Source organism: Mus caroli, chromosome 3 (genome assembly GCF_900094665.2).
Source record: "Mus caroli chromosome 3, CAROLI_EIJ_v1.1, whole genome shotgun sequence".
Classification (NCBI taxonomy): domain Eukaryota; kingdom Metazoa; phylum Chordata; class Mammalia; order Rodentia; family Muridae; genus Mus; species Mus caroli.
Window position 1 is genome coordinate 82,063,360 of NC_034572.1, and position 17,200 is coordinate 82,080,559.

The 17,200-nt window shown below is 54.7% G+C and overlaps 2 protein-coding genes across 5 annotated transcripts; both read right to left on the minus strand.

Moving 5' to 3' along the window:
* Positions 1 to 298: 298 nt before the first annotated feature.
* Efna4 (ephrin A4) lies at positions 299 to 5,052 on the minus strand. Of its 2 annotated transcripts, none has more exons than XM_029474918.1 (4): positions 4,879 to 5,052; positions 2,079 to 2,374; positions 1,685 to 1,753; positions 299 to 1,314 (listed from the first exon to the last, which is right to left on the minus strand). In XM_029474918.1, exons 1-4 carry the CDS (start codon positions 4,989 to 4,991, stop codon positions 1,049 to 1,051), a joined length of 744 nt encoding a protein of 247 aa, XP_029330778.1. In that variant the 5' UTR covers positions 4,992 to 5,052; the 3' UTR covers positions 299 to 1,048. The 2 variants fall into 2 exon arrangements, with proteins under 2 accessions (XP_029330778.1, XP_021014409.1); XM_021158750.2 differs by having other exon boundaries at positions 1,083 to 1,310.
* Positions 5,053 to 6,168: 1,116 nt separating this feature from the next.
* Positions 6,169 to 17,196, minus strand: Adam15 (ADAM metallopeptidase domain 15). Of its 3 annotated transcripts, XM_021157577.1 has the most exons (23): positions 16,977 to 17,196; positions 15,698 to 15,807; positions 14,981 to 15,057; positions 14,511 to 14,589; positions 14,256 to 14,332; positions 13,981 to 14,170; positions 13,050 to 13,115; positions 12,877 to 12,945; positions 12,601 to 12,770; positions 12,383 to 12,467; positions 11,760 to 11,908; positions 11,478 to 11,652; positions 11,171 to 11,263; positions 10,726 to 11,030; positions 10,442 to 10,637; positions 10,167 to 10,244; positions 9,327 to 9,399; positions 8,982 to 9,120; positions 8,540 to 8,609; positions 7,908 to 7,982; positions 7,445 to 7,516; positions 7,091 to 7,215; positions 6,676 to 6,989 (listed from the first exon to the last, which is right to left on the minus strand). In XM_021157577.1, the coding sequence occupies exons 1-23, from the start codon at positions 17,053 to 17,055 to the stop codon at positions 6,947 to 6,949; spliced, it is 2,595 nt and encodes an 864-aa protein (XP_021013236.1). In that variant the 5' UTR covers positions 17,056 to 17,196; the 3' UTR covers positions 6,676 to 6,946. The 3 variants fall into 3 exon arrangements, with proteins under 3 accessions (XP_021013237.1, XP_021013236.1, XP_021013238.1); XM_021157578.2 differs by lacking the exon at positions 7,908 to 7,982 and having other exon boundaries at positions 6,169 to 6,989; positions 16,977 to 17,159; XM_021157579.1 differs by lacking the exons at positions 7,445 to 7,516; positions 7,908 to 7,982.
* Between the last annotated feature and the right edge of the window lie 4 nt (positions 17,197 to 17,200).

The following is a 17,200-nucleotide window of genomic DNA, read 5'->3' on the forward strand; positions in this document are numbered from 1 at the left end:
CCTCCCCCACCCCCGTTTTATCCCAGTACCCGGAGTAGGCTCTGCCAGAGTGGATTGTCAACATCATCTGCCACCTAGCACGGGAGGATGGCTGGAGAGGTGGGAGAGGGTGCCAAGCACCACAGCTGCTGCTGGCATCTATCCCAAACTGCCCAGAAGGGTGCCCACTGATGTCTGGCATGGAGGGCCTGGACACAGCTGGCATGGGGGTCAGGCCAAGCCAAGCTGAGACCCCAGGGAGCTCAGGTGTCAGGGAAGAAGCCACAAGGGAAGGCCACACAAAGAAGGGTGGTTTTTAACCTAAGTTTATTATTTGTGTGTGTGTGTGCGCGCGCGCGCGTGCGTACACATGTGCGGCATATCCATTGACACGCCGTGTAGCATGTTCGAAGGACAACTTTGGGGGGTGTGTTCTCTCTCTTCATCGTGTGGGTTCCAGGGATTGACCTGGCTCAGGTGGTCAAGGCTCTGTGGTGAGCACTCTCACCTGCTGTGCCTGCTCACTGCTCTCCAAGGTGGTGGTCTGCTTTGTTTGTTTGTTTTTTTTGAGACAGGGTCTCCAAACCCATCTGGCCTCCTGCTCACTCTCCCCACCCCCATCCCCCCAGTGCTGGGGTTACAGGTGTGAGCCACCATGCCCCACTAGAACGGGTGATATATTGAAGGTTTGGTCCAAACACTTTATAAAAAATACAAACCAGCATGAAATTCAACCTCATGGCAAGTCCGTCTTCACAGAAGACAAGCGAGCGGCCCCCAGGAAGGGGCAACAATTGCTCCTGGGAAGAGGCCTGGAGGGCACAGATGCCATGGCTTCTCCTTTGCTTCTTGGCCAGGAGCCCACCTGTTCCCAGGTCTTTGGCTTGGGCCCTCAGTGTCTCAAGGATTTGATCCCCTGAAATCCCAGTCTTTCAAGGGGAGGAGACAAGACCATCAAAGCACGTGGGCACCTCCGGACTGTCGGCAGCTGCCTTACAGGTCCCTCTTCAGCCTGTGGTGAGGGGGCAGTCACCTACAAGGGTCACCTCAGATCCTCCGACTTTGCACATCAAAGCTTCATCCTGTCTGCCTGGTTTGGCATCGCCTGTATGGTGGCAGGAACCCCTTCCACAGAGGATCTTGGGAAGGGCTGTGGTTCCTTGAGGTGACGACTACGACGACGACGACGGTGTACTTGGCTCACAGAACTCTCAGGAGACGGAGAATGGGGAGCAGCAGCAGCAGCAGCAAGAGAGACAGGGGGCTGGGCGCGTGTCCTCCCCGCCACCCGGACGTATCGTACCGCTTTCTCCAGGACTCCCAAGGATGAGCTGACTCCGAAGGGAGAGGAACAGAACTGCTGGGTCTGAGGGCTGCCTCTGCAGCTCTGGGCCTTTCCCAGAGGGGGCCCCAAAGCATCCACTACCTTCCCAAACCCCAACTTTCAAGTCTTCCTAGCCAGTAGTCTTCAAGCCCAATTAAGAGTTTAAAGGGAGGGTTTTGCCCCTTGGACACCCCATTCTCTGTGCTCAGCTTTTAAAAAGGTGTGGTGGATGCTCCCATAGGAATGACTTAGCTGAGAAGGGTTTGAAGCCTGACGCTCTGTCTGGACCCCTTAGGTCTGATGTTCCTGTTTCCTCCCCAGTCTTTTTCTCCTTCCCAGACTGGCTGGAAGGACTACCTGGGAGGCCCTGGGTTCACTTACCACTCTCCTTGCAGCAGACAGACACCTGCAGTCTCAGGCACCGGCCAGGACTCTCTGGAGTCGGCACCGCTGTAGGAAATTGGGAGGAAGAAGTTAGAGAAGAAAACCATCCCCTGGTGATAGGCTGTAGCAGGCCCTCTTCCTTTGGGAGGCACATCAGGTACCTGCCCAACCATAGCTCTCAGCATCTCCCTAGTCCTTCCTGGCTTCCACACTCTTCCCTGCAGACTCAGTTGAGCTGTTCCCTAACCTCGTCCCAGGCTCGACCCACCTCTCTAAGCATCAGGAGCCACAGCCCCCTTCCCCACAGCCTTTCCTTTCCCCTTACTTTAGAGGTCTCTGACACAAGGCAAAGTCCCACTCTTCTCCCCCACCTTCCCCAAGAGGCACTCACAGATGTAGTAGTAAGTCTCTCCAGGCAAGAACTCAAAGCCCAGCGAGAAGGGTGTGTAGCGCTGAATCTTTTCTGAGAATCGAACGGGGCCGAAAGGGACAAAAGGCATCGAGCATTTCCAGCGCTGGAAGGCATTTGCCCCCTCTGCCATGCAGGCTTCGTAGCCTGACCGGTCCACCATGTATAACGTAAAGGTTTCCGGGCCCTCTGGGGGCCCTGGGCTTTCATAATGTGGGCAGAAGATGTCTAGGTAATCATTGAGGCCCAGCTCCACCACGGCATCTCCTCGGAGCAACCTGTGGGCACAAGGGAGTGTGGGTTGACGGGCCATAGCCTAGGACCACTGGGGCACATGTGGGGTCTGAGCCTGCCTCTGTCATACCCACTAGAGATGGGATAGTTCAGGAACGCATGAGTTTCTAAGAGAGATCCACCCCATTTCAAAAAATGTCCCCCCTCTTTTTGGTAGCTGGGATTGAACCAAATGTTCTATTATTGAGCTATAACTAGCTTTTTTTTTTTTTTTCCTGGAACAGGGTATTGATAAATCGCCCAGGTTCTATAGTTTAGGCAGGCCTTGAACCTATCTACGACCCTCCTGTCCTAACCTTTTAAGTAGCTGAGCTTACACGCCTGCGCCAATTCCCAGACTGAACCTCTCCTTGATAAATAAGTGTGCCCATCGTGTCAGTGTTAGCGAGGCTAGAAGCTGCAGTGCCCAGCCCACAAGGCTTGCTTACTGTCGAGGAGACCATCACCACACCCTATCTATAGGGGCACCTTCCCTGCAGCCTGTTGCTCCCCCACCCCCATGGGGCCTGGCCTACCATCTGTGCTTGCTAAGAGGACGAACGTTGCCAGGACACCGAGGCAGGGAACAGATATATATGTCCACAGAATAGTTACCGACATGAAGCAGGAGCTGGGAGGGTCTTCAGTGTCATCACAGCGAGAGGTAGACTCTTGCCCCCCACAGTGAAAAGAAAATGAATAGGTGGGCTCTTTTTCACTTTTTACAGATTTTACTATATGGCCCAGGCTGGCCTTGAACTCATGATCTTCCTGCTTTACCTCAGTCTTCATTCATTTTATCTTTTTTTTTTTTTTTTTTTTTTCAGGGTGTCTCTCTGTAGACCAGGCTGGCCTCGAACTCAGAAATCCGCCTGCCTCTGCCTCCCGAGTGCTGGGATTAAAGGCGTGCGCCACCAGGCCCGGCTTTTATCATTTTTTTTTAGCTATGCATGAATGTGTATGTGGGTATGTGTGAGTGCAGGGGCTGACGGAGGGTCCTCTGGAGGCGGTGGAGTCCGCAGAGGCTGTGAGCCCCATGTGCGACCTCAGCCTTCCAAAGACTGGGATTTACAGGCCACCACACACAGTCCAGCTTCCTTTCTTAAGCAGACAAGTAGATGCTGATTATCAAGACAGCCCCCTCCACACAATTAAGATTCTCTTCCTCTCCTCTCAGAAGCAGCCCGAGGGGGCCGGGACAGACAGGCCACCCCCACAGCACCACACAACCGAATGAGTCCAACACAGGCACACACACAACAAAGCATGATTTAGAAAAGGCCTCTAAACATCCTTCAGTGGGTGGCCAAGAACCACCTGCTGTGGCGACTCTTGATTAGAAGGATTCCTGGGCTAGGCTCTGACCACTAGCAGGCGAAGGAACCAGGAACAGAGGGGAGATAGGATCTTTGTATGCTTCATCACACTGGGTGTGGAGAAACACCCCCTGCCAAGCCAGAGCTCAGGAAATACTTGTGAATTTGGTGAATGAACTAGAAACTCAAGAGCTGGGGGGCTGAGGGATTGGTCTGGAACTGAGATAGAAGAAGTCAGAGTCCAGGACAATAGCGCTTATCAACCGGTATTGGTATTGGAACGACTATCTTTAGGCCTGCCCTCCCCGGGAGGCTGCGGCCTCCCATGGGACAGGGTTTCATTGGTAAAGCCCAGCAGCTCAGCACTGGTCTTGACACACACACAGAGTATGTGCTTATCAAATGTTAGTGAATAAATGAACAGAGCCACAGATTGTCTGAAGTAGAAAATCAGAAAGGAAAACAGATGGGGAAGGCAGAGAGGCAGGGAGGAATGGGAAGCAGGATGCAAACAGCAAAAAATACCGAGGTTCAAAGGCAGCCAGCTCAGCAGAGGGGAAGAAACAAGCTTTGAAATCTGTACAGCGGCACTCCTTTCCACAAGCCTGACCTCAGTCAGTCCACTTGCTTCCCAGGGTACTGGGGATTATTAGCCCATTTTGTAGATGACATAACTGAGGTGAGCAAGGTCAAATGACTGGCCCACAGGTGAATCAGATGGAAGAACAGGGCCAGGATTGGACAGAAATAAGATCAAGATGGAAGCAGAGATTATCAGGGGCCCGAGAGGCTCTCAGAACCAGAGAGGAACTCACGTTCTTTCTCTTGGGCAAAAATCCCTCCCTGGTTCTCAGCGGTCCACCCCAGCTCCCGCCCCGCGGGAGGTTTGGGCTCCCTAAAAAAGGGGGGCGGGACCCGGAATACCGGCCCAGACCCCCTCAGCTCCCTGCTCTCAGACTCCAACCGACCACCCTCAAGATTAGGGTCCTCCGCTCGCCCCCCCAACACGTGCGGGCGGGGGGGGGGGACCCCGGGCACGCCTCGCCCCTCCCCCGCCGGCTCAAACAAAGGAGCCCCATCGCGCGGCTGGGCAGGGCTCAGACAGCGCCTTGCAAAAAGGCGAGCAGCGGGCGCGCGCACAGCCTGGGAGCGCGCGGGCCCAGCTCGGCGCTGGCCTCGCTCGGCCGTGCTACCTGGGGTTAGAGGAGTTCCAGTAGATTGGGTGGCGGAGGCTGGAGCACCCCGGCAGGCGCGAGCCGAGCAGCGCGGCCCAGAGCACAGTCCGCAGCAGGGGCAGCAGCCGCATCGCCCCTGGGGTCCAGTCTGGTCTGGCCCGGCTGGTCCCGGCCCACTTCTCTGTCCCGGCGAGAAAGGTACAAAAGTGGAGGGGGGTGGGGGGTACGGAACGGAGGAGGGGTGTGGAGGTTCCTAGACCACACCCCTGGGTAACTTTCCACCAATGAAAACTCGTCTCCGCCTCTCTACCCAGCGCCAACTCTTGTTAACCCTTTGTGCTTCCTGTGCCCCGAGCGCTCCAGGTTAGCCAAAGCGTCCCTTGGTTATCTCACTTTGCTGGAAGAGGGTGGCATGGTGGATATTACACTAAGGAATTAATGCTTGAGGGTTTTGGTTTTCTATGTGTGTGTACGTGTCGGCGCGAGTTGAGGTCTCGCTTCTATTCCTTCTCCACCTTATTTTTTGAGACAGGGTCTCTCACTGAACCCTGGTTGGCTTGGCTTGCAGTCCTGTAAGCTTGGGGTTGGGGTAGGAGGGGGGGGTACTCCTGTTTCCTAGCCCCACCTCACCCCTCCCACCAACGGAAGGGTTACAGAAATAAACCACTAAACTTAGGGCTTTTTACTCGGGTGCTGGTTATCCAAACTCAGGTAAGCACTTTACCAAGGCTGTCTTCTTTCAAATCCTATTTGTACTTTATTTTGTTTAAAACAGGGTCTTAACACTAAAGTCTGGCTGGCCTGGAACTTCTATTATAAGCCAGGCTGGCCTCAGACTGGCAATGATCCTCCTGCCCTATCCTCTCCAGTGCTGGGATTACAGCCACGCGGTTCGTGCAGCACCACCTAAGAGGGCCGGTTCGGTTTATGTTTAGATCTTGTCCTTTGTGTCTGCATTGGTTCAAGGTAGAAAGCCTCATTGAAGTCTGGGAGGCCAGAGCTGGATGGCACATGAATTACACCCATAGAAGAATCCAGCATTCTAGTCAGCACACAGCAAGTTCCTATTTGGGGGCAGGACATGTACACACACACACACACACACACACACACACACACACACACACACACACGATGGCCAGCACCTGAAACCCCAGATACTTTTGGAGGCTGAGGCAGAATTACCTTCCATGCATTGTTCTTTTGCTTTGTACACGCAGATGGTACAAGGGGAAGGACTGAAGTGGCTCTGGGGACATCCCTGACATTCCTCTAGAGCATCGTGCTGGGTGACCATTGTGGGACACAGCCTGCCCCTTATCCGCACACACCTTCTCTCTCCCAGGAGGCCTCAGTCCTGAGGTCTAAATGATGAGGTGGTAGCAATCAGTACAAAGCACAAAGCACCTTTGTTCTGGAACCTTCAGGTGGGGGCAGGGAGGTGGAGGCAGGTGTGAAGCCTTGGAATCCAAGCAGCCGCCGCTGCCCTGCTCCACCCAGGCTCAGGGCTCTGAGAACGCCAGTCAGATCCATTTTCCCAGCCACTGGTCAGAGGGTGGGGATGCAGGTCTGACGACTTAGGTCATTTGTCTCTAGCTGTGGTGGGGGCTGAGCAGCATTGCCGGGGAGAACTTGGAGTCCAGAGGCCATCGGTCCCAGACTGGGCAGAAGCAAGCCAGAGGCATCCTAAGTGACACATTCTTGTTGACCCTTTCTGGGAAGTGATCCTCTTCTACAGGCCCTGGTTTGACCCTGCAGCGTCTCCTAGTGGCCAGACCTGCAAACAGCAGGAACTACCCAGCTTCCAGGAGCAGACACATTCCAAGATCTCACATTTATTATAACAGAGCAGAGATAGACAGTGTCCATGTTCTTCTGCCACCTACTCCAGCCCCGGCCTCAGCCCCTCCCCAGCATCCCGCTGCAGTTATTTTAGTGCATCCCCAGGTATTGCTTAACAGTGCCTGGTGGTTCTTTAGGGCTGGACACCAAATTGTCTGTTCTCCTGCTTCTCTAGTGTTTGGGGCAGAGGTTCCATTTCTTTGAGTCTTAGAGCTTGAGCAGGAGGCAGCCAAATCTCCAGAGGTCAGAGGTAGAGCGAAGATGCTGCAGGGGGTGGTGGAGCTGGCCTGGAGTTTAGAAAAGCCAAGAAGAAAAATGGTCAGAACTCCTGCCTAGATGCCTTGCTGGCAGCAAGTCACTTAACCTCAGCAACACCCTCTTCACCTACCTGGAGGGCACCACCAGCGGCAAGCTTCCATCTCCTGGGCCAGGCAGGTCACCTGGTGGGTGCCGGTCCTGTGGGTTGGCAGGCAGTGGCTTTCTTGGGGGTGGGGGTTTGGTAGGCCCCTGAGACTGAGAAAGAAGGCCAGTTTGGAAAGATGTCATATTTCTCACCCACAAATGTAGGGGTTCTAAGAGCGGTGCTAGTGGTCACCTTTGTCTCCAAACAAACCTGTCACTACCAAAGGTGCCACTGGGATACATGCCATCAGGCACAGAGGGAGGCAACCTGTCTCCCATTGCCCATTGTCACCATTGCTTTAGGTAGGAGAGGCAATGTCCTGTTCCCCCTCACTGTTACCTTTGGGCGCCTCACCACAGGGTCAGCGGGCAGAGGGCGAGTGGGGGGATTGGATCGGTCAGCCAGCGCAGCCTGAACAAAGAGAGGAGCAGTGGCTTGGAAAGCATGGTCCAAGGTAGTGAGCATGCAGACGCTACCCAGGGGTCGACATGCAAACTCAGCCGAGGGTGGGGGTGGGGGTGTCCAGAGGAAAATGGGAGCATGCGCAGAGCCCCGGGGAAGGAAGGTGCAGATCGATCACGGAGTCCCTGGATGGCTGCAGTCCTACTATAAACCACCAGGTGGTAGTAGAGACCATGGCGGGAGGCTCACCCTTTGCTGCATCTGGGACTTTGAAGGCTGAGGGGGGCACCCTGGTCTCCTAATGAAGAACACCACTGAGGGGAAGCAGGGATGAGAACTGCGATTGGGCACCACACCTCCCACCTGTCCTGAGCCAGGGCAAGGCCCAGCCCAGATTTACCTGGAGTTTCTTGGGCACGGGGTTAGGTGGCAGCGGCCTGGAGGGGGGCACTGGAAAGCTGACCACACTAGCTTGCTGAGAAGGCAGGAGGAGCAGACAGGCAGAGTAGGCAAGAGGAAACAGACAGATGTGGGCAGAAAGGGGTTAGTGCTCAGACAGGGCAGCAGGGCCCCAGAGGCAGTGAGGTCACTGAGCTGCATGCGGGGAGGGGCATGTGCTGGAGGGGACATGCAGGCTGACTCCATACACACCCTCTTGCCATTAAAGGTAGAGGGCTTAGGCCCTGGGCACTTGGCATCCTTTCACACATGATGTCCTGGGCCTTATCAGATCTTAGCACACGGAAGGTCCTTTTGCACAAGGCCCCATTATCCCATGGCTCTGGTCGCTGTGAAGGGCATGGATAGAACCATCTCTCAAAGCCACTGATTGGGCCAGCTGAAAGAGCTCAGCAGAGCCTTCTGGTGGTGACTGGCTCACCCACTCTGGCTGTCCTTGTTTCTCTGCCTGCTACTTACTGGTCCTGAGTCCTTGGATTGACTGAGCACTCCAAGTCTTTCTGAGTCTTGAACCCTTAGTGCTACCTCTACAAATAATGTGGACTCCTCTTTCCTCTGGCATCCAGGGCTTACCTTAGTGCCTGTCATCTGCTGTGCCCGCTGTGGAGGTCCTGGTCGTTCAGGAGGACAGGATTGGGGTGCCCTGAGTATGAAGAAAGCCAAAGAAAAAAATGGGACTAGTCACCTATCTGCTGATCTGGGAGAAATGAACCCTTTGGCCCTTGGAGGGTAGTTGTGTGTGCTTCAAGGGTGTGGTTGAGCATCCTGGAAGAAGGCTACCTTTCCCCTACCTTGGGGTCCTGAGAGAAGTGTCCCTTGTATCTGGGGGTGAAGTTAAGGGAAACACACAGAGATGACAGGTAGGTGTGTAGGAGTGGTAGTCAGAAAACTCAGAATTTGAGAGTTGGAACTTAGAAGCAAGGGGTAAGGACTGTATGGCTTGGGGATTTTAGAATCAGGGCTCCAGAACTGTCCCTGATTGAAGGAAACAGCAGCAGGGACAGGATGTTCATACCTATATTGGCAGCTGGATCCCTTAAGCTGGCAGAGCCGCTGATGCAGGCGGGCACGGTGCCAGTAGCTGGCACCAAGTAGTACGAGGACCAATAACAACAGGAGGCTGAGGAGCAGGCCTGTGGTCAGGGAGCTGGTTGCTATGGAGAGAGGTCCAAACTGAGGGTGGATCTGGCTAAGAACTCTCTCCTGAGAGAGGAGCAGGGATAGGGAGGAAGCTGAGGAACCAGAGACACCTTCAGGAGTCACAGAGTCAAGGGACAGAGAGTAAAGGGGTCAGGAAGGGGACGAAGGAGAGAGGAGACGGTCAGAGCTTCCCAATACCCCGGGCCCATCCTCTAGCTACCTTTGAGCTGGGTCATGCAGTCAGGAGGTGCCCAGCCCTCTTCACAGCGGCAGTGCCCGCTGCTGTCACAGACCTAGAGGGACAAAAGGCAAGCAATGAGGGCATCTGTCAGATTGGACCACTTCCCTGTGTATGGCTTTCCTTTTTGTTTTATTTTGCTTTGGTTTTTCAAGACATGATTTATCTGTGTATCCCTGACTTTCCTAGAATTCACTCTATAGAGCAGGCTGCCTTCAAATTTGGAAATCCACCTGCCTCTACCTCCCAAGTGCTGGGACTAAAGGCGTGTACCACCACTGCTGGCTTTTCAAGAATTCTTTTTTATCCCCTAAAGCTTCTCAGACTGTCAGGAATGCTTCGGAGAATGGGTAGACAGGCAGTCCTGGAGAGGGGGAGTCTTTATCCATGCCAGGGGAAATGCCAGCAAGCTAATACTTTTGTTGCTGTTGTTGTTGTTTTTGTTTTTGTTTTTTGTCTTTCAAGACAGGGTTTCTCTGTGTAGCCCTGGCTGTCCTGGAACTCACTCTGTAGACCAGGCTGGCCTCAAACTCAGAAATCTGCCTGCCTCTGCCTCCCAAGTGCTGGGATTAAAGGCCTGCGCCACCACCGCCCGGCTAAGTTAATACTTTTAATATGCTGGTCACTAGTTAGCCACTTTCAGGCCCTCCAGGATATGGGTACCATTATTATGTCCACTTGGAAGAGGAAACAGCCCAAGAAGGCTAATAAAATATCCCGGGAAGTGGCAAAGATGGGAACCAAGGTATGTCTGCTTCCAAGTCCGGACTTCTCCCTTCAGCGGGCTCCCTTTCCCCCTTCATCTCTTCCACACCAGCTCACCCCATGGCCGTGGCATTTGCTTCGACATTCCTGTGCTCCCAGGAGATCCACGGGCTGGCATCGGTGGCCGATGCACACCTGCTCCGTAAAGAGAAGAGCAAAGATCACATTCTCAAAGCCTTAGAGGGACTGGGGCCTGCAGGGCTGTGAGGCTCCCCTTTACAGACGTGAAACCGAAGCTGGGTGGGGAAACAAGACTGTTTGGCCTGAAGAATCTGGCTTGTTATGGGTCAGAGGCTGCTTCCCACCCGGTCTCAATCGCCCAGGCTACTCACCAGGCCAGGACCACAGGCAGTGCCAGGCAGAGCCAGAAGAGGTTGGGCCACATCATTGCCCAGGTCCAGGTCCACCCAGCTGCAGTTTAACTGTGTCCCGTTGGCTTCCAGGACCTCCGAGAGCCGATCTTGGACTGAGCCCAACAGAGGCTGGCTCCTACCCCACTGACACTGCAGTTGCCCACACATGGCATCTCTGGGGGTAGGGAGAAAGGCAAGAAGGGTTGGTAGAAGAAGCACCAAGGTGCCCACAAACTCAGGAAAAGCCCATTTTTCCCACTTACCTAGGGGCACAAGGCATGTAGCTACCACCAGGGCTGCGCCCACAGCTCCCAAAGGCATTACCCCGAGTGTTGGCTGTTTGGAGGCAAAGTGGCGCAGCAGGCTGGGCCCCAGGTCCCCAAAGTGACTGGCACTGCCGGGCATAGGAGGCACAGCGTCCGTGCATACACACAGCCTCTCCACTAGCACAAGGCTCACCGTCCCCAAGTCTGATGTCAGACGGGCACTGAGAGCTATCTCCTAGGCAGAACTCAGGCAGATCACAATCGTCTGTGGGAGGGCGGCACAGCCAACCAGCTGGGTGCAACTGTGGAGGGTAGTGAGCATCAAAGTAGGTACTGGGCAGGGTCAGCCAGGAGCTCAGGGTCAGAGCTCAGGATGAGTCTTTGAGCCTGGCACCTGGCAGGTTAGCTCGGTGGCGGGGGCTAGTCCCAGGTCCATGCCCACCTTGCAGTTTTGACAACAGGGTCCATCAGACGCACACTGGGCTCCTGGCCTCAGCTGGCAGGTGAAATAGTCACAGCAGGGATCAGTGCATTCCTGTAGGCAAGGGTTCAGAGGGGGCCCGAGTCTCACAGCAGCGCCTGCGCACAAGCCCTCCCGTCCACCCAGGGAGCAAACCCAGGTATCAAAGGCACGGAGTGAACGAGAGCGGGCCCCTCAAAGCCAGGAGGCTACACAGGAAACTCAGGGCTGAATAATGAGGGCGAGGACACAGATGGGTGTGGGCAAGGCTTTGGGGTCAGGGGCTCACATCTGGGAAGCCACAGTCACACTGCTCTCCGGGGTCCACAAACATATTTCCACACAAAGAGGACATAGGGGCCAGGCTGGGTTGCCGTTCAAAGAGGCAGCTGCCCATTCCATCCAGGAGGGCCTTTTCCAGGGCCTGTCGGCTGCAGTTGCTGAAGTTCAAACCTGGTAGGAAGCTGAGGAGAGCAACCAGGGGAGCTAGGCAGAGGCTCTCACACCTTGCCTTACCCTCATGCACCCTAACATCCCATCCCCCCACCTCACCCCATCCCTAGTTACTCACTCTGTGGAGGCCTCCATGATGCAGCTCTTAGCTGGAGCTGGACCTGGACAGGGACATCTGTGCCCGGGCGAATCATGGTCCAGACCCAGGCTGTGGCCCAATTCATGGGCAATCGAGGAGGCAACGCCTAAGATGCTTGTGGAGTGGTCCTATCATTGGGGGGGGGGGAGAGATACTCGAGGTCCAACCCCAGCCTGGATTCAACACAATGGTCAGCCTACCCCGACTATTCCCATCCCCTCCTCATCCACTGCCTTGGATACTGATTCCTCCCTCCTTAATTGACTAAAGTAGGAGAGTCCAGGCCTGGGTGCCAGAGACCTAAGTTCTAGCTAAACTCCGCCCCCCCCCCACACACACACTATATATATCCCCCAAATATCACCTCTGCCTTTGGGCCTCTTTCCCCCTAGAAATGCAAAGGTGTCATAAAGTGACAACTGTATTCTACAATCAACTGGCCACACACAATTTCTATGATAAGTAAAGGCCACTTTGTGGCCCTCTGCCTTCTTTCCCCACAGCTCTGAGAATGGACAAGTTTGAAGACAGTGTTCAATGAATAAAGGCCCCAAACACTGGAGAAGTGTATGGGGAAATGAGGAGACCCGCAGACAGCTTACCATATTCACACCTCCGGAGAAGTCAGGGGAACAGATGGAATTCTGAATGGCCATGCCCACCATGGGCCCAGAGAAGGAAGTAACACTGCAGGACAGAGGTGAGAGATCAGAGTCTAAAGCCATCATTGTCAGAGCCTCACGGGAGATGAAGGGATGGATGGACACTCAGCCGTGACAGGATAGCATCAGGCCCTGGTAGCAGAGTTTGGGATCCTTACGTCACCAGTTGGGCACTGTCATGGGGCAGTCGAGGCAGCAAGTCTGTCCGGCGCCAGCGGAGGAAGTTGTCTAGCAGGACAGCTGGGTTGGAGCTCATTTCTATCAGGTTGTGCTGGGTCCATGCCTCTAGGCCCACAAGGGCTACCCGGACATTCAAGGGCTGGAAGAACTGAAAGGGCCCAGGCTCAGAAAAGGGGCGGGGCTGCAGTAAGATAGTGATGGGGCTAGGGCCACAGTAAGGGAGGGCTGGGCCTCCTACCCAGCTCCAGACTCACTGTGTCTAGCAAGAGAGCCGCTTCTAGTGTCCGGTTCAGCAGTTGTTGGAAGTCAGGGTACTTTCTGACCTGGGGGTGGGGGGTGGGCGGGGAGAGTGGGGTTATCTTGAAATGTGGGAAAGTGGGGGGTGGGGCAGTGAAGCAGGAGAGGGCTATGGGGTCAACACACTCACCTCTGAATGATCAGCCACAATCACCAGCTCCACAATTTTCGTCTCTGTTACTACATCTCGCTTGAACTGTGGATAAGAAGTGAGATGTGTCAGGCAGAGTCTCCTCAGGGCCAGGGCTGGGTAAGCTGTGTCCATACCCACTTTGAGTAGTTAAAATGATGAAGACCTCACGGGGTGTGTGAGAGCTCAGAGACCTGCCCAGAATGGGCCAAGGACAGATTATGAAGCCCATAATGGGACTCTATTTTCCCACTCCAAAGCAAGCTTTTGGTTTTTTTATGAGACAGTGTCTTGCTGTGCAGCTCCGGCTGGCACTGAACTCTATCCTCCTGCCTCTGATCCCCAAACAGCTGCTAGGACACAGTTGTGTACCATCAAACCTGGCTTCCCAATTTTAAGAAATACTAACTAAAGCCAGGCATGTTGGTGCATGCCTTTAATCCCAGCACAGGCAGAGGCAGGTGGATCTCTGTGAGTTCAAGGCCAGCCTGGTTAAGTTCCAGGACAGCCAAGGCTATATAGAGAGAGACCCTATCTTAAACACAAACAAACAAAAGCAAATCAAAACCTATTATGGGTAGGTATGGTAGAGCAGACCTTTAATCCCGTTACTCAGGAGGCAAACAGACAAACAGAAAAACAAAAACAACTAAATAACAATTAAATAACAGCTGACACATACAGTGTTCCAGGCACCAGTTCTAAGCACTTGCCATATCAATTCACTTTAATTTTCACACTGTAGTGTAATCTCCATCTTTGTAAATTAGGATTTCTTCCTTGGAAAATAGAGCTTTGGGCAGCACCTGCCTTCTTGGGTTGCTAGGAAGAGCAAGCGAGGAAGTGTTCACACCATGTCTGAAACATGGGGATGGCTCTCTCAGCAGCAGCAACCATCCCTGGGGTCTGGGCTCTCAGGCTGCCTCCTCACCCTGTGAGCGTGATGCTGTTCCAGAAGGAGGTCTGGTCCTGCCCGAGTGGGCACAGAGGCATGCCAGCTTGGGGCACAAGTGTGCCCCGGCAACAGGAGGTCTTGGATCCGAGAAATGACAGGACGCTGAAGGTCCCCAGGGCCCAGCTCCAGTGTATAGCCTCTCTCTGGGGACAGGATGATCAGCCCCCTAAGGAAAAAGACAGGGAGTCAGAGTATTTCAGCTCCCTGCCTGTGTGGATCCTCTCCCCTGGTAGCTAACCCACCCACAGTACCTGATTCCAGAGCAGGCACAGAGGGAGACCCAGGAGCTGGGGTGGCCCTGCACTTGTCCTCGGTAGCAGCAGTTTTCCTACAGCAGGGAAGCCACATTAGTTAGCACCAGCCCACAGGGGAGACCAGACAACCCAAGAGTACAGCTTGCCAGCAAGGGCAGGCAGGACCCTCCCACTTCCTCCAGGGCTGCCATCCTCCCTTCTTCCTTCCCTCTTTTGCCCAGGCCTGAAACAGCACCAGAAGGCCTGACTCACTAGACTGTAGCCCTCGCTGACCATTCGGGTGCCATCAGGCTGGTACCACACCAGAGTTGGGCGGCCAGGGATTAGATCTCTGTGAGAAAAAGAGGGCAGGATTTGAGCCACTTCACAGGGTATTGGGGTGACAAGCTAGGGCCTGAGGTGGGCAAGGGTATGTTAGGAACCAGGCAATGCCACCAAACTAACTACTCAGTCCCTCCTAGGCCACAGAGTCTGAGGATGCGCTGTCACCTCCTCCTGCCTGTCTGAGTCCCAGTATGATTTTTGACATCTATAACTGTACGAACTCAGGCAAGTTATTTAATTTCTCTGGGCTTTAACTTCTTCAAATGTTAAACAAAGATAATAAGTAATAGCATCTACCTTACAGGATTGTTGTTAATGAGTCCTTGAGTGTAGTCCTCACTGCATAATAAAGGTTATGTAAATCACCTCCCAGTAATTATTCCCGCCTGCCACCTTACCTATTCTGTAGAAGCTCCAGGACATGACTCTCACTGTCGAGCTCCAAGGAAATCCTCAGGGCCTCAGGTAAACCAGTCTGTGGACACCAGAGGCATGTCACCTCCCCTAGCCCTGCCCACAACTTCTATCCTATAAAACCAGAAAACCTCAGGCTCTCGGGAGAGTACCAGTGATTAGGTCACTTGTTGGGGGATCCCATGGGAGGGTCCAGGAAACCCTGCCTGGCCTGGGCATTGTTCTAGGGGCTTATGTGGGGAGGTCAAGGAAGGTATCTGAGCCACCCCTTCTCGGCTTCCTGCCCAGAGAGGAAGCATCATGAAGGACCCAGCACAGGCCCCAGCCCTTCCTCTGACTCAGCTTCAGAAAGTGTGTATCTGTCTGTCTGTCCCTGTCCCCTTCCAAATCTCTCCCCTACTGAAAAAGAGAACAATGTGAATGGAAAGGAGGAGGCTTAGTGTCAGAACTCTCCCAGTGTACGTGATGGAAGGACAGGCTGGGGATGAGGCAGACAAGTATGTGCAGAGGGGATGGAGATGGAGGGACAGGCTGGGGCCAAGGCAGACACGTATGTGCAGAGGGGATGGAGCTGAGTGTAGCCAGGGAGAGGGGGGGGTTGAAGGAAAGGAGCGGGACCAGGGTGGACCTGTTACCCTCAAGATGATTAATACTGTGGAGTGCGAGAAAAGAGAAAATCTTATTAGCAGGCTGTCCCTCACCTGAAGCACGTCTGCTAGGCTCATCGAGGGGCTGTCCTGAACAACCCGGCTCTCCATGGATCCACTCAGTGTCCTCTCTGGGCTGGCTTGCTGCTCTTCCTCAGTGCCTCCTGCAGGGTCCCAGAACATCCTAAGAGATTGCTGAGGAAATCCCTAGCAAGGCTGGAATCACTAGTCTCCTCAGACCCACCGACCCTCAGCACAGAAGGCTATATCAGTGACTTAAGCGGTCCTGCAGTGCGTGCCAGGATTTAAAGGAGGATATGGGAAGGAGGGTTTTTTTTTTTTCCCCAACTTACGGATTTCACCCATAAGTCCCCAAACAAAGTTCAGAGTATCCAGCTTGCAGCTCCTCCTTGCCTTCCCTTTGGCCAATCCCAAGATTTTCTCGGGGGCCCTCCCTTGTTCCCATCCCTTCCCAATCACACTCCCCACCCAATCAGGAATGCCCTTTCTTAGGACTAGGAGAAGTCTGTGGCCTGGTGCCCACTTGCCCTTCCTTTTCCCTCACAGTAGAGATGCCTGCCGGGAACACCCATCTTTGGGTGAGCAGTGCAAACACTCCTAAACAGCCTTGATGCCCAGGCAGGCGCACCCGTTCCCAACAGCCTCCGCTTCCTCCGCCAGCACCCCCCAACAATGGCCCTCTCCTCTCCGGACACTCCACCCCCGCCTACCCTCTCGGCCCCCAGCCCAAGACAGCAGCGGGAAGTGAAAGTTCCAAGGAGGAGTTGGTGTCCCAGTCTCTTTCCTGGCGAAAGCTCCCTCCCCTGGCTCCTCCGGGCCCCTCCCGCTCCGCCAGGCTTCTGGTGGCAACCGCACCCGAGTGAGCGGTGCTGGCCGCCCAGGTCTGGAATGAACGGCTGAAAATAATCCTTTTCACTAAAACCCCACTAGCCGTGCCTAGTCCGTGCACTTCATAGAGTAGAACTGTCAGCTAGGCCCTAGAGAGACGAAGACGTCAGCCCTAAGGAGTGACTCTTTCCATGATCTGAGCCCCCCACCCCCACCCCCCGCGCACGCTCTTCAGTGCCGGAGACTCAAAGTGTCTGCGGGGATAACTCGGACTTCAGGACGCCATCCTCCCGCCTCCTCCTCCTCCTCCCCATCCTTCTCTTCCTTTCCTTCTCTAAATTACCTGGCCCTAGGCTTTGGTCAGCAGATCACGCAGGCTGCCCTCTGGTTAGGCTCCGGCAGACCCCAGCACCCCATTGCCTCCGGGTTTCCTTGTACCTCTTTCCAAATCATCCCCTCGACCCACTGTCCGCTGGGAACTCACCTATATTTGGCAACGGCGGGGAGGGCCGAGGGCTGCCCGCGCCCAGGAGTCCCAGAGCCCAGAGCAGCGCCAGCCGCATGGCCACGGAGCTCCGGGCTGGACGAGGGCAGCAGGTGCGGGGCTACGAGTGGAGGAGCAGCCACAGCCCTGCGGGACACCAGCTCGGTGCAGCGCAGCAACTAGGCCCCGCCCCGCCCCGTCTGAGGCTCCGCCCCGCCCCGTCT

Bases quoted from the DNA above. Each gene is read 5' to 3' on its own strand.
- Adam15 (XM_021157577.1), bottom strand. From the start codon at position 17,055: ATGCGGCTGGCGCTGCTCTGGGCTCTGGGACTCCTGGGCGCGGGCAGC. The intron at 14,171-14,255 runs GTACTGTGGGTG...CTTTTTCCTTAG, and splicing joins TGTGCCTGCTCTGGAATCAG to GGGGCTGATCATCCTGTCCC. The intron at 11,264-11,477 runs GTGAGCCCCTGA...CCTTGCCTACAG, and splicing joins GTGACTGTGGCTTCCCAGAT to GAATGCACTGATCCCTGCTG.
- Efna4 (XM_029474918.1), bottom strand. From the start codon at position 4,991: ATGCGGCTGCTGCCCCTGCTGCGGACTGTGCTCTGGGCCGCGCTGCTC. The intron at 1,754-2,078 runs GTGAGTGCCTCT...AATTTCCTACAG, and splicing joins AGAGACTTACTACTACATCT to CGGTGCCGACTCCAGAGAGT. The intron at 1,315-1,684 runs GTAAGTGAACCC...CTCCCTTCGGAG, and splicing joins TGTCTGCTGCAAGGAGAGTG to TCAGCTCATCCTTGGGAGTC.